The sequence below is a fragment of the Salmo salar genome, chromosome 20 (assembly GCF_965601325.2).
Source record: "Salmo salar chromosome 20, fSalSal1, whole genome shotgun sequence".
Taxonomy (NCBI): Eukaryota; Metazoa; Chordata; class Actinopteri; order Salmoniformes; family Salmonidae; genus Salmo; species Salmo salar.
In genome coordinates, this window is record NC_138310.1 from 20,736,261 (window position 1) to 20,752,016 (window position 15,756).

Sequence of the window (15,756 nt, forward strand, 5' to 3'; positions counted from 1 at the left end):
CGTTTATTTTTTTACTCATTAATTCTGCATGGTTACAGGGTTGAAACAGAAACAGCTCAAAGGGTTTTAAGTTTAGCTAATAATTCTGAGTGATTAACCCCTACGGGACAGTTGAGCTAATGTAGGCTGATGTGATTAGCATGAGGTTGTAAGTAACAACAACAACAACAAAAATCCCAGGACATAGACATACTGTATCTGATATGGGCAGAAAGCTTAAATTCTTGTTAATCTAACTACCCTGTCCAATTTACAGTAGTTATTACAGTGAAAGAATACCATACTATTGTTTGAGAAGAGTGCACAATAATGAACTTCAAAATGTATTTATAAACCAATTAGGCATATTTGGGCAGTCTTGATACAACATTTTGAACATATATGCAATGGTTCATTGGATCAGTCTAAAACGTTGCACATACAATACTGCCATCTAGTGGCCAAATAATACAGTATGGCCTTTCTCTTGCATTTCAAAGATTTTGGTACAAAAAAATATATTTTACAAGATCTAATGTGTTATATTTGCCTACATTCATTTCACATTTCCACAAACTTCAAAGTGTTTCCTTTGAAATGATATCAAGAATATGCATATCCTCGCTTCAGGTCCTGAGATACAGGCAGTTAGATTTGGGTATGTCATTTTAGGTGCAAATTGAAAAAAAAAGGGTCAGATCCTGAAGAGGTTAAGGGAGCCTTTTCAAATGCCCGAAATTGCCATCTATTTCTAGTTATAAGCCTGCTGTGTCTTGGTGCATTATGGCTAATCTGTGTCAAATCTCTTGTAATCTTTTAAAAGCATGGGGATCACTGGGATGCGCTCTTTTGAACATGGAATACCTGTATGATGACATGACGCTGCCACAAAGACACACCTGACACAGTGAACTCCTGACTACTCCCACAGCAAAGGCTACACTTCCTGCCACAGCTCCACTCCTTCACAATAATACTAGGAGTATGAAAACACCCATAAGCAAACAAGTTGACGTGTGCAAGCTTAACATTCATCTAAAATCATAGATCTTAGACAACAAAGCAAAACACAGATTTATCATAGTTTTATAAGGACCCCAAAACACATCATGCATGATTTCCTGGCAATCTGCTGTAATCACCATGGAGAGCTGCTGAACCATCAAAGACACAATCAACTTCCCTAGACACACACTCCCTCTTCTGATGCTCTGAATTGTGTATTTATGGTCTGATTTCCATGTTGGCAGGGTTGATGTTGGTAAGAGTAACTGTATGCCTATGGGGGCACAGACATTTATGCTAGGGGGAACCTTCAACAAGGGTTCCATTCTTTATCCTGCTGGACTGTGAAGACTATCCTGACGGTTAGAGCTCTCAGCTCCTCGGTAGCTCCATACTCATATAGTTACTGGGAGACATACAGCGTTCCCACCCTGTCCCCACCCAGTCCTGAAATATACTGGGCAAGACATTTATACAGTATACACACACAAATGCACACACACACGCATGCACACACACAATTTGAAGAGAAAATAGGTCATGCAAACTATCAGGTGCTGGCATAAGATGCCAAATGCAAATGCTTGTTTCCAAAGGAGCATTACTCTTGGGACATTGATTTTGGTCATGTCATCATACAAATACAGTAATTACTCCACTAAATACCTTCGTCTTGTGTCTTCATCTCCTCCTTCACCAGTCTATAGGGTTACAGAGTCCAATCTCGTCATGCTGCTTCTATCCTGTGAGAAGAGTGGACAGGTATTTCCATTGAATGATACACATTCACCTCATTTAATCTGACTCTAGGGGACTTGCCAGAGTTTAATGGCATTCTGGATATTTGTTCCACGGTAATAGAGAACAGAAACAATGCACAGAAAGGTATAATATAACAACAACAGACAAACAAACAACTCAATGTATCCATACATGATATGGTCACAAGAGTTTAGAGTGATAGTGCATTATACATTTAAAGGCATGAAATTAACACAATTGATCAATTCTTTTTGTAGTAAATTGCACTGCTTATTGTAGCTCATATGCTATTCACGACATGCTCTCTTTATTGTATAGCTACCCTCACAATATTCCCACTTTCCCTGAGTTACTGAGTTATGACAGTATTATAATACAGTATGCTATAATAGTGTAGTCAGCATCAGTCAGACAGCCACAACCAGCCTAGGAGGAGCAGTGAGGACGTACGTGCTCGCCCTGTCGGCGGTGTCTGGAACTGATCCAGATCATCAGGGCTGGATTTGCTCCAGGTGCAAAAATGCTGTCAGGCTCATTAAGAGGGACCTCTCCGAGATCCGGCTATTCAGTTCAGCGCAGAGCAGAGCTCTAAACGGACAGATTACTACCAGATAGACTGCCGCGTTAGTGAGCGATTTTTTTTTAATGAATTCCATTTCTCTTTGGGTCGATTACGGACTATAGAGCGACACTATAGAATTGCTGGTTAGGTGTGACGGAGTTTTTGGAGTTTACCTTTTAGTTTATCGTTTGTCAAAATGATTTGAGAGTATTTGTTTTGACGAAAATACTGTTTTCCGACGGCCTGGTGGAGAAATCCGTTACCTGAGGATAACAAATCAAAGGTTTGTGAATGATAAGCCTAATACTGGCACAAAATGACAAGATAAGTACGTGGCAGATTAAAGTTATGGTTTTATAATGGAATAGCAATATTCAGAAATTATTTTGCATTTTGTTCTTTTTCAGAAATCTGCTTTAAACGAATAATTGTACCAGGGATTCCCCGTCTCCGAATGAAGGGATTTGTGCGCATTTTCGGTTGCAGTCTTTCTAGAAAATTGGTTGACTCATCATCGCCTTGAGTGCCTTCGCCTGGTTTTTGTTTTGAGCTCTCCCAGAAATGGTGGGACACCTACATTTACAAGCTATGGATGATAGTCTGAAAGGAAAGAATCGGGAGGGACTGCTTGACAGTCCGGATTCGGGACTCCCTCCGAGTCCAAGTCCGCCCTTCTATTCGCTGTCTCCAGGTCTGCTCGAGTCGCGCTCCGGGAGATGTTCAACGCCAGTCGAGAACCATGGATACTATAAAAAGGAGAGCAAAGGCAAACTGGTAAGCAACAGTTGATACGTTGTTTTGATAGCTTACAAGTGCTGCTGGCTCTGCGCATTGTGCATAATTCCCCATAAAAAGCAGATAAAACCCCTGAATTTGTATGATCAAGACAAGAGAGAAATACACCTATTTAGCCTCTGACTATTGTTAAACCATGTGTCAGTTGCTGTAACCGTCGTGTACGTATGTCTATTCATGTTTTGTTTTGGGCAGAAACATGAACTAGCATATTGCCTACCTACTCATAAACATATGGTAGTCCTTTTACTACAGGAATTTCACTGGTGAACACACATAATGCTGCATCAGAAAATGTCTAGGCCTATCTTCAGAAATCAAATAGTTTTAAATGATTATGACATGTCTTCACTGGAATATTCCTTGGATTCCTGAATCTAAAAGAATTATAAACACGTTGTTAGAGATAATGGATATTGATAGGCATTCCCTCAGATCACACATGTAGGAAACAAATGTGTTTTACATTTTTTTTTTAAAGGACTGGGTGAAAAATAAGCAGAAATGAACTAGGTTTCTCTGTAGTAATGTGTTTCATCTGTAAAAATGGATTCCATTGTTTGCAGGGATTTTGTCATCTGTAATGATTAACTTTCCACTGAATAAAAGAGAAGCCGTGTTCAAAACATCCTGTTAATGTTTCATAAAAAAGATAAGCATCAACCTGTGTACTTTCCAAGAAAAATCTAAATATCTCAGAAATATCAATTGTATTGATATTTTCTTGTCTCTTGAGTGAATATTTAACAATATAGAGTCAAGGAGGAATGTTACAAGAGTCACAGAGGATGTCAAACATCCCTCTGTCTGTCCCATTCATGATGGAATACTTTGCAAGTCAATGGCAGCCCACGGTTGACGTAACCCATAGAAACAAACAGAAGTTTCAAGCTGTATTAGTCGTATGTACGGGATACACATGGGATACACCGTCCAACAAAATGCTTACTTGCAGGTTCCTTCTCGACAATGCAACAACAGTAAGAAATAATAAAAGATAAGAATGTAAATGTAAAGAACATTAAAATAAACTCTAGGTCAGTGTGTAAAGTGTGAGTATGTGTGGTGGTAGCAATGGGAGAGGGGACAAAACCGTGTGATTGTGATTAGCTCCTTGTGTCTGTTGTGGTCGCCGTTAGTGACAACTCTCAGGTCAGTCACCTCTAGTCGACCACACTGCTTCTACTCAAACAGTATAAATACCTTATAACCTGGCTGTACTTTCTCACAGCAGCCAATGCCAGCTTGGAAACTAGACAGCCCATATAGGCATATGCTTTGGCATGAAATCCTCAATAAATACCCCCAGTGTGTCTGGTGCCTTAAACTTGGGAAAGGGCACACGAGTTATTTGTTATTATACTGAACATGAATGTAAATGCAACAATTTCAAAGATTGACTGAGTTACAGTTAATAGAAGGAAATCAGTCAATTTAAATACATAGATTAGGGCCTAATGAATTTATTTCACATGACTGGGAATACAGATATGAATCTGTTGGTCACAGATACTTTCAACAAAAAAAAACAGTCAGTATCTGGTGTGACCACAATTTTCCTCATGCAGCGTGACACATCTCCTTCATATAGACTTTATCAGGCTGTTGATTGTGGCCTGTGGAATTTTGTCCCACTCCTCTTCCATGGCTGTGCTAAGTTGCTGGATATTGGTGGGAACTGGAACAGGCTGTTGTACACGTCGATCCAGAGCATCCCAAACATGCTCAATGGGTGACAAGTCTGGTGAGTATGCAGGCCATGGAAGAACTGGGACATTTTCAGCTTCCAGGAATTGTGTACAGATCCTTACAACATGGGGCCGTGCATTATCATGCCGAAACATGAGGGGATGGCAAGAAAGTGGGCCTCAGGATCTCATCACGGTATCACTCTCTGCATTCAAATTGCCATTGATAAAATGCAATTGTATTCATTGTCTGTAGCTAATGCCTGCCCATACCATAACCCCACCGCCACCATGGGGCACTCTGTTCACGACGATGACATGAGCAAACCGCTTGCCCACACAATGCCATACACACTATCTGCCCAGGACAGTTGAAACCAGGATTCATCCATGAAGAGCACACCTCTCCAGAGTGCCAGTGGCCATTGAAGGTGAGTATTTGCCCACTGAAGTCGGTTGCATCGCTGAACTGCAGTCAGGTCAAGACCCTGGTGAGGACAACGAGCACGCAGATGAGCTTCCCTGAGACAGTTTCTGACAATTTGTGCAGAAATTCTTTGGTTGTGCAAACCCACAGTTTCCTCAGCTGTCTGGGTGTCTGGTCTCAGACGATCCCACAGGTGAAGAAGTAGGATGTGTTCGTCCTTTGTTGGCATGGTTACACGTGGTCTGCGGTTGTGAGGCCAGTTGGACGTACTGTTAAACTATCTAAAACGACGTTGGAGGTGGCTTATGGTAGAGAAATGAACATTCAATTCTCTGACAACAGTTCTGGTGGACATTCCTGCACTCAGCATGCCAATTGCATGCTCCCTCAATACTTCAGACATCTGTGACAAAACTGCACATTTTAGAGAGGCCTTTTATTGTTCCCATTGCGAGGTGCACCTGTGTAATGATCATGCTGTTTAATCAGCTTCTTGATATGCCACACCTGTCAGGTGGATGGATTATCTTGGTAAAGGAGAAATACTCACAAACAGGGATGTAAACCAATTTGTGCAAAAAATTTGAGAAGCTTTTTGTGCGAATGGAACATTTCTGGGATATTTTATTTCAGCTCATGAAACATGGGACCAACACTTTACATGTTGCGTTTTTATATTTTTGTTCAGTGTATTTGATCAAGAAATGCAATTTGTGTAATGTTGGTTAAGAAGAATAACTTTCGTTTTATCAATCTTTTGCTATGATTTGCGTGAAATGTAGTATTCCCATTGAGGAACAAAGGTCGATTCTATTAACTCCTAATTTAACTGTCAAAGGAACATGTTCATACAGGTCTAGATGGCATTTTGATGTGCTTTTAGCCAGCAGCCTACTCCACATGCAGTACAATACTGTAGACTGGAGTTGCGTGACACTGGTTTGTTGAGGCCTGAAAGGAGATATGGTTCTAATCCCCTGGATGTGGGGATTGGTGGAGCTCCCCTGCTTTGTGGTTTCTCCTCATAAAAGCAGCTTTGATAGGGGCTGAATCTGCTTTTGGTTCCAATACCTTTCATGGGATTGTGTGTATGTATGGAAAAAAATCAACCCATTCCATTAGTAAAGGCTTTCAAAGCATTTTTATGTGCGTTTGAGCTGTTTGCGTTTATATACAGTACGTGCATGCTTGGTAGTGGCAGACATTCATGCACTTGCATGAAGAGTTTTTCCGCAGTTCTAATCTTGTGGTGGTTTTGTACGCAACCTAAGAACAATCCCAAAGTTGTATTTTGAGGCACACATGCTTGCAAGAGCAGTTGCAGGCTGTTACATAAGCGTTTCATGACCTCTGTATTTTAATTGAAACACAGATGAATGCACACACAGACACACACACACACTATGGTTGTCACGATACCAGTATTGCGATACTGCTATACCTGATTTTCCGTGGCAAAAAAGGAAAACACAAGGCAGACTAAACTCTTTGTACCTGCTGTATCTAAAATATTGTGTGCTATAGCTTGGACAATAAACATGTGATTCTGTGTGACAATGTAAGGCTGCTTGTTTCCAAATGTAGTCCACTTCATGTTTTGTTTCCTTGTCACAATACCTCTGAGTATCACAATACTGGTATCGTGACAACCCTAACACACACACACACACACACACTGTGTTTGTTGCTAAGCATATACTATGGATGCATAAACAGCATTGAAATGTAGTTATTTTGTGGTTACTACTAGACCCTGAACTTGACAAGTAGCAAGTTTTCAACAGAGGGAATGACTACTGTAGCTCTTAGTGCTGACATTTGGATCCCCTTGTGTAGACATTACCCTGTCACAGTAAAACCCCAACATTACATTCTGGTTATTAGACGGTTATAGCTCAATATGATGACTTTCCATCTCCCTGTCTCTGTATAAATAACCACTTTGGTTCCTGAGCTAACGTTGTTGTTGTTGTTTTGGGGGGTAGATAAGTTCCAGCCCAGTCAAGGAGCTAAGTCAGGGCTATAACTATCGCTGGATTAGAGTGTAGGACAGAAAGGAGACCCGTGTCGTGTGTCATTAGGTTCTAATTCCAGCTTTAGAGTTGATATTGATAGTGATGCTGGAGCTTGACCATCTCTACTCTCTCTACTCAGTCGGCAGTTTACTGTGTGATGATGGGCAGAGTTTTTCCTGACTCCAGGTTCTCGTGATCTACCTCGATTGTGTGCGAGTTGCACTTTGAGTGTCTATTGTACTGTATGTAGCCTGTGCTTGGCTGCACACCACGTTGACTGGGTGGGTAGAGTTGTGCTTCCGGGGAATGAGTTCCGTATGTGTGCTGGTGCTGCCTGGGTACAGTAGATGGAGGGGCCCCTAGCCTGGAGCCCACCTACATTCACAAGTATGTTTATACTTTCAAAGGCGGCCAACAAAATGCATTCCCCTGGATAAACAGCCAGGATGCTGCTCCTGCCAGAGAACAAAAGACAAGCCAATCACAGTCTTTTCATTTGATGATGCCACACTGTGCCAACAGCACACAGTGGAAATGAATCCATTTACAGGGATTAACATCAATGAGGGTAGCATGGTTATTGGTTACAGCAGAGGTTAAGTGGGGGTACAGTACTGCCCTGAGTGAGGTTTTGTCGGGTGCTGATTTGGGGGTTTGGGTAAGACGTGAGCTGTGTGCTGCACAGATTTGGGCGGCACCTCTGCTGTGCCTTCGGCTTGTTCCGAGCTGTTAGGGAGAGGTGAGGTTGGAGAGATGCATCCGAACTTTAACGTAACAACTTTGCTCTATCGAAACTTTTGAAACGAGAGAGAGAGAGAGAATTCAGGAAGTTTGTGTTTGGAGAGGTACCATAATTACACTTAAAAGCATCAGTTTGACATCTTAAACTCTCAACAAAATGTGTATTGTCTGAATGGCATGTTGACTGGATGTCATGCTTGCCTCTGGGCTCAGACAGCAGCACTGTACATAGTTGGCAAATGATTTAGAATTTGCTAACTGATTCCAGAAGCGGTAGCTACAGTGTATGGCTTTGTGCTTCTGACTTTATTGATCTCTAGGCAGACGGTGGGACAGGACAGCAGAGGCCTTCTCGTAAGGTCTCTCTGAGTCAGTATAATAGGTGTTACAAGTGATCCAAGCCTGGAGCAGAGGTATTTGACCCTCTGATTACATAGTCTAACCAGGTTGTCATATCCTATACTGTGTTCTGCTGTACTGTATGTGAGACAAACTCTGAGATGCATACAGTGCCCTAAGGTTGACAACACTGACTACAAGATTCCATCCATTTAGAGTCAATTGAAATCAAATGAACTTCAAATCCATGTATGTATGTGACCTCTGGGACAGGGGTTGTTGTATAGAGCAGACAGACAGTAGCCTCTCCTGTCTTGGACCACCATGTTGGCTGGACTGGAGGCTCTCTGTGGTGTGATTTTAGTGAAGGGGAGCAGAGCGGTTCTGATGGCTTGAGCAGTGACCGTGCCCAGGTCCAGGAGACACAGAGGCGGTGGGACGCTCTCAGCTAACCCACTCAGTTACACAACATGCATACAGGCCGGCTGGCTGACTGGCTGGCTGCCTGGCTGACTGGCTTTGTTAGTCCTTACTGAAGCATACCACTAGGCTGCTGTGGGAGCGCAGTGAATTTTTTTTTTTTACAGCGACTGTAACACTTCATATCGCCTTGTCCCTCTATGTAATTATCTGAATGAAAACAGGAAGTGGTGTACTATTATTTTTGCTACTTGTTGTGTAGACACCACCTACTCTTTCTAGCCAGGCTTTGCTCATCTATTGTAGCTGTGTTGTGTGAATGCTGGGGGAGATGGCACAGAACTCCTCATGTGGGAGGTCCTGTTCTAGGTGTATTGAAGAGCCTGCATCTTTGCCAGCTAAATAAACTGTTGTCTATATTAGGTAGAGAGCACTAGTAGTGTATCAGTAGTGGGATCTCCCAGGACAGTCTATGTTGACACCCACTCTTGCCTGAAGAATGGATTCTGCCAACTTACTTCCCTCTTCAACATGTCAGACATTTCCCCTCACCACCAGTAGGTTAATTTTTACACATTAACAGGGGGTAATGTGATGGAGTTATAAAAATGGCCTACCTAACCTCATACCTAAATCTTCCCCTAGCTGCCGTACCTTCTCCTGAACTCAACGGGGACGGACCCGAGGACACGCATGTACCCTGTGTTCTTTGGTGAGAGCATCAAGGTCAACCCCAAACCTGAAACAGAGATCAAGTGAGTGACCCTTCACCAAACCACACAAATACCACAGAAATTGAAGGCAGCTTTTCTCTACCCTACTCAGTATTCACCTCTTAACAGCGCCATCTAGTGATCAGCTTCTATACTATTTCCTGCCTAATCTATTTCTTAATGTATTACTCTTCAAAGTACTTTGGTACTTCAACACTTAATCCCATGTTTTTGGTTATACTCTCCAGGTGTAACTCTGAAGTGAAGTACGACTCAGACAGGCACTACCGGGACCAGGTGTACTGCGCTCCCGTTCCCACGGTGACTTCCTACAGCGAGATGGTGGTGGCCGTGCAGAACTGCACCTGGCGGCGCTACAAGTCCCAGGTGTACCTAGAGCCACGTCAGAGGCCCCTGCACTACCAAAGCACCACCATTGTGTACCCCAAACATGCCAAGAACACTTACCGCACCACGCTCAACTACAACGCTACGGGTTCCCAACGGTGGTTTGTCTCCACCGTCCAGCTGAAGTCCAGTGAGGACAGCAGCCCCTGCATCATCTACGCTGAGGACCTCTAAACCTGATCTCAGACCTGACCTGCCTGGCTATTCCTACTGTTGTGGACTGGATACACGCAGAGGCTGAAAGACAAGTGGACAAACAGGAAGACTGATAGACTGACACACAGAGGGTGGTAATATTGCATACTGTATAAGGAATATTGTAGGGGGAGTACATCAAATCACAAAGGCCTTTAATGAGTTGTCCTTCATGTTAATTTGTCTTGTGGGGCAGAGCGCTGCCAGTCTGTAGCCTCTTCTCTCCAGGAACACCTCTGGGGTTGATGGTACCATGTTACACACTTTATTTGACTGTAAAGATTAATTATAGAAATGGACATATTCATGCTCAAAAGCTAACATGTGAATCCACACAGATGCATGCAAAGCAGTCTAATAGCTTGGTTGCACTTATTTTAACATTGTGTAAATTGTGGGTATTCTGAAAAGAGGGGGAAACCGAAAGATTGGACCAAAGATTTTGTTACAAAGTAGATTTCACCCTAGTAGTAAGTAATGTCCTTGTCACATCCTCATCAGACTCTCAAACACGACTCCTGCATTAGGTCTACAACACTGCATCGTTCTCATCCCAACAAGTGTCTTGAGGGTGTCACGAGCACATCAGTGTCGTCTCTCAAAAGATGCCCAGTGACGTCAAACTCATCTCTGCGGCTTTGCTGTCTTGCTTTGACAGACACCAAACCACATCTTCATGACAATAGACATTAGGGACCTCAAACTCTAGAATGTGCCTTTTTAGTCTGATAGACACTGAGGCATTTTAAAGCTAGAATCCTTCATTGAAACAATAACAAAGTGGTCACTGTGTTTTGGTAAAAAGCTGAGGGATGGGCCTGGAGAAATGTAACCACAAATTCATAGACAGAGCTATGGATGCAAAGACTGACTCGTTTTAACCATGTTTTGAGGCTTTACAGTGTTTACGTTTACATTGTTTACAAACATTGGAGTAAAACAAGCTTGTATTAAGGGTTATGGTATGACAGTTGAACTAAGTTCATGAGGCATTTCTAAGTTATATTCTTCAAGAATCAATAGGTGTATATATCACTAATTTAAAAGTCTAAAAATGGATGTAGCAACTAAGGATTCTAGCTTTAAATGAAAACATCACATTATCCATGCCATGTTCTACAACAAATCAGAAATGGAGTCTGAGGCACCTTCAACAGCAGGCACAGAGTCAAGGTTTCTGTTCTAGATTGCCTCTGGTGAAGGAGATGCTTGTTGTCACTGCCATAACTACAAGTCAACCTGCCAGTTGGAAATGCCAACGTTGGATCCAGAGAAGAGGAGGGAGAGCAGAGCTAACCCGAGGAACATTTCTATTTTAAGACATGGCTAGCTCTAGCCTCTGATATCCAGGTTGTTTGGCAGACTGGTAAACACGACCATAAAAATCCAAACATGTTACTCTCTCCAGCACACTGTTGTTATATACAGGATAGTGAAATGGGTGGCTTAGATTTATTCACAGCTGTCAGGTGTTGTAGGAAAATAATATAAATTCTTATTTGTATTAAGAATTGCCAGATCTCGCTCACAACGTTTTTTTTGTCTGTTTTATATATATGGATTATGGAACCTGGTAAATATTGAACCGTGTATTATGAATTCAGATCTCTTACCTCCATTTTTTTTTTAATCTCTACTTTATTTCATAGAAAATTTGCATTTTCTACTTTTAATTTACATCTTGAGCTACTTTTGTAATGAAGAAAATGTAGGTGTTGAAAATTGACAAAGGAAGGCGTGTTTTATACACTAGAGAATATGGACTGAAGAAAGTGAGAGAAAGTGGAGAGGCTCTGTTTTTGGAGGCTTTCTTAAGGGTCAAGATGTTCTGAATATTGAGGTCTACTGTAACTGTTACAAGTGCAACAGCAGCTTTATAATACTGATGGTTTGAACCATAGGTATTACAGTCGCTGGTACAGAAAGAGGCCGTTCAGTGGAAAGATTGCTGTGGATTTCTGTGATGTGCAGGTGGTATGTGAGAAGTCATGAGCTATACGATTGAGGTGATGAAAGTCTAAGGGTTTCAAAGCATTTGGTTGTTTTGTTTAAGATACTTTCGAATTAATGATGTTAGTGTTTCCTAACGGTTGATTTTGTTCTTGTAAAATACTTTCCTGTTGTATATGTGGCATCGAGGCACTTCATAATTCTCTTTATATTTTTGTATATTTCCTGTGTCAATCATCTTTTTTGTTTGGGGAAAATAAAAAATTATTTAATTGAATAAAAATCTTTTAATTGAATAAAAGATAAAATACCAAAACCCAAACTGCACTATGGTCACGTGTATTTTCAGCATTTTCTTTTCAGTATATTGAAAGAGCCTAAAAGCCTGGAACAAATCTGCAGTGTAGACAACCTAACTTCAATTCACAACAGAATTCCCACGGCATGTCCGAAGTTAAAGAGAGGGCCAGGAACAAACAATGCATACAGCTCTATTATTAAGATCTTCACCACAAAGGAAAGGAATATCATTTCTCCAGCAGCAGTACAGGAAAAAGAAAGTTCCACAGACGTAACGCGCCAGGGAAAAGGTCACACATTAAATGTGGCGCAACTTCTTAACTGTTTTCAGGTTCTGCCTGGTTAGGCAACTAGATTCAACCGTGGGCTCATTTTTGTGGGTGGATGGCGGGGGGCTGAAACATAATTAACAAAGAGATTGTATATGATAATAATCATTTCATACCTTGATTATATTGAGACACGATCACGTCTAATTTTTTATTCATGGGAATACTTGACCAGATTTCCTAAATTAAACACATTTTTAGCTGAATTCCTGGTGATTTTTACGTATTTCTTTTTACCGTATACAAGTAACTCAAGCATTATTCCGTCCAATTAATCCATCCTATTAATATCCTAAATATCCAAGTGATACTAAAATAACAGCACATCTCCTCTCTCCTTTGGCGTAGGGCACGTAGAAGGGGTTGGGTGTGTACCTCAGAGCCCCATGGTCTCCTCAGTAACACAAATCCACCAGCACCTCCTCCCTCACTCTGAAGCTAATAGCACCAGACAGAATGAAGATGTCACACAGGAGCTGTGACTGGGGCTTGGGTCCAACCAAGACTTTACAAACTAAAGGCTCGACTCCCAATTGTTCCTCTAGCTAGTCAGTGGTGAAATTGTAGGTAGTCCCAGCAGAGAAGGAGAGAGGGATAAACATGGCAACATTAGAGTAGTTGGTATCATCTATTTAGAAATAAATATATGGCTCTGGTATGATCCAAAAGTGCTCCATATAAGAATTTACTATACTATTATTCCAGTAATAACATGGGTTGAAGTCCATGATGGTCGACCTTTTGTACCTAAATGGAGGAACAAATTCACGTTAGTCACCTTCAGGAGGTTAATAGAGTTCACTCTTACCCCTTGGGGATTTATTAACTCGGAGTCATCCGTGATTCACCAAACAATATTTTGAAAGAAGAAGCTAAGTACTTTAACCATACAGTGCATTCGGAAAGTATTCAGACCCCTTCCCTTTGTCCACATTTTGTTACATTACAGCCTTATTCTAAAATCAATAAAACATATTTTCCCCACTCATCAATCTATACGCAATACCCCATCATGACAAAGTTAAAATAGGTTTGTAGAAATTATTGCAAATGTATACAAATAAAAACAGAAATACCTTATTTACGTAAGTATTCAGACCCTTTGCTATGAGACTTGAAATTGAGCTCTGGTGCTTCCTGTTTCCATTGATCATCCTTGAGGTATTTCTACAACTTGAGTGGAGTCCACCTGTGGTAAATTCAATTGATTGGACATGATTTTGAAAATCACACAACTGCCTATATAAGGTTTCACAGTTGACAATGCATGTCAGAGCAAAAACCAAGCTGTGAGGTTGAAGGAATTGTCCGTAGAGCTCTGAGACAGGATTGTATCGAGGCACAGATCTTGGGAAGGGTACCAAAAAATGTCTGCAGCATTGAAGGTCCCCAAGAACACAGTGGCCTCCATCATTCTTAAATGGAAGAAATTTGGTACCACCAACACTCTTACTAGTGCTGGCCGACCGGCCAAACTGAGCAATCAGGGGAGAAGGGCTTTGGTCAGGGTGGTGACCAAGAACCCAATGGTCACTCTGACAGAGCTCCAGAGTTCCTCTGTGGAGATGGGAGAACCTCCCAGAAGGACAACCATCTCTGCAGCACTCCACCAATCAAGCCTTTAAGGTAGAATGGCCAGACGGAAGCCACTCCTCAGTAAAAGGCACATGACAGCCCGCTTGGAGTTTGCCAAAAGCCTCCTAAGGGACTCTCAGATCATGAGAAACAAGATTCTCTTGTCTGATGAAACCAACATTGAACTCTTTGGCCTGAATGCCAAGCGTCACGTCTGGAGGAAACTTGGCACCATCCCTGCGGTGAAGCATGGTGGTGTCAGCGTCATACTGTGGGGATGTTTTTCAGCTGCAGGGACTGGGAGACAAGTCAGGATTGAGGGAAAGATGAACGGAGCAAAGTATAGAGAGATCCTTGATGAAAACCTGCTCCAGAGTGCTCTGGACCTCAGACTGGGGCGAAGGTTCACTTTCCAACATGACAACGACCCTAAGCACATAGCCAAGACAACACAGGTGTGGCTTCAGGACAAGTCTCTGGATGTCCTTGAGTGGCCCAGCCAGAAGCCGGACTTGAACCGGATCTTTTTAAAACAAGCAATAGAAAGCTGGTTGCAATTTCATTTTAATCCACCAGAAAAGACATATTCCACTTTATTTGGATTGGCAAACCAGACAAAATGAAATGGGACTATTTATATAATGAATATGAATTCAGAGGGCAAATTAAAAAAAATATTCAAGCATTGGATCTGTCACTAAAGGCTTCAATTATACAAAAACTATACTTTAATCCAAACTGGTTCTCTCGTAGATTAGTAAGAATGGCTCACCCCGTGTTCAAGAATGGCCTTTTTCCCTTCATTCAAATATTTGTTTTGTCTTTTCTGGCGGATTAAAATGAAATTGCAACCAGCTTTCTATTGCTTGTTTCAAAAATAGAGATATTTTGAAAATTACTTTCGGTTATTACTTTTGGATATTTGAAAATTAAATAATCTCGAAAATATCTCTATTTTTAAAACAAGCAATAGAAAGCTGGTTGCAATTTCATTTTAATCCACAAGAAAAGACAAAACAAATATTAGAACAAATATTATGGTTAAACTCAAATGTCCTAATTGATAATAAATATATATATAATAATATATATTAATTGTATAATATTTGTAAATTATATCATAAATAGGACTGGTGGAGTTATGACACACGTGCAGTTAACAAAAATATATGGAAATGTCTGCTCTATCCAAAATTACAACCAACTAATTGCTGTGGTAGCCATGCTGGTTAAGTGTGACTTGAATTCTAAATAAATCACAGACAGTGTCACCAGCAAAACACCCTCACACCATCACACCTCCTCCTCCAAGCTTCATGGTGGGAACCACACATGCAGAGATCATCCGTTCACCTACTGTGTCTCGCAAAGACATGGCGTTTGGAACTAAAAATCTCAAATTTAGACTCATCAGACCAAAAGACAGATGTTGTTTCTCTTTTCTTATTTTACCTGTTTACCTGGTATTTTACCAAATAGGGACAATTTCTGTATACCAAACCTACCTTGTCACAACACAACTGATTGGCTCAAATGCATTAAGAAGGAAAGAA

General features: G+C 41.3%; 1 protein-coding gene across 1 annotated transcript; it reads left to right on the forward strand.

Annotated features, from left to right (window-relative positions):
* Positions 1–2,248: 2,248 nt before the first annotated feature.
* On the forward strand, positions 2,249–12,321 carry LOC106579920 (refilin-A). The gene is made up of 4 exons (XM_014160320.3): positions 2,249–2,591; positions 2,716–3,082; positions 9,379–9,488; positions 9,695–12,321. The coding sequence occupies exons 2-4, from the start codon at positions 2,870–2,872 to the stop codon at positions 10,026–10,028; spliced, it is 657 nt and encodes a 218-aa protein (XP_014015795.1). The 5' UTR covers positions 2,249–2,591; positions 2,716–2,869; the 3' UTR covers positions 10,029–12,321.
* The last annotated feature ends 3,435 nt before the right edge of the window (positions 12,322–15,756 follow it).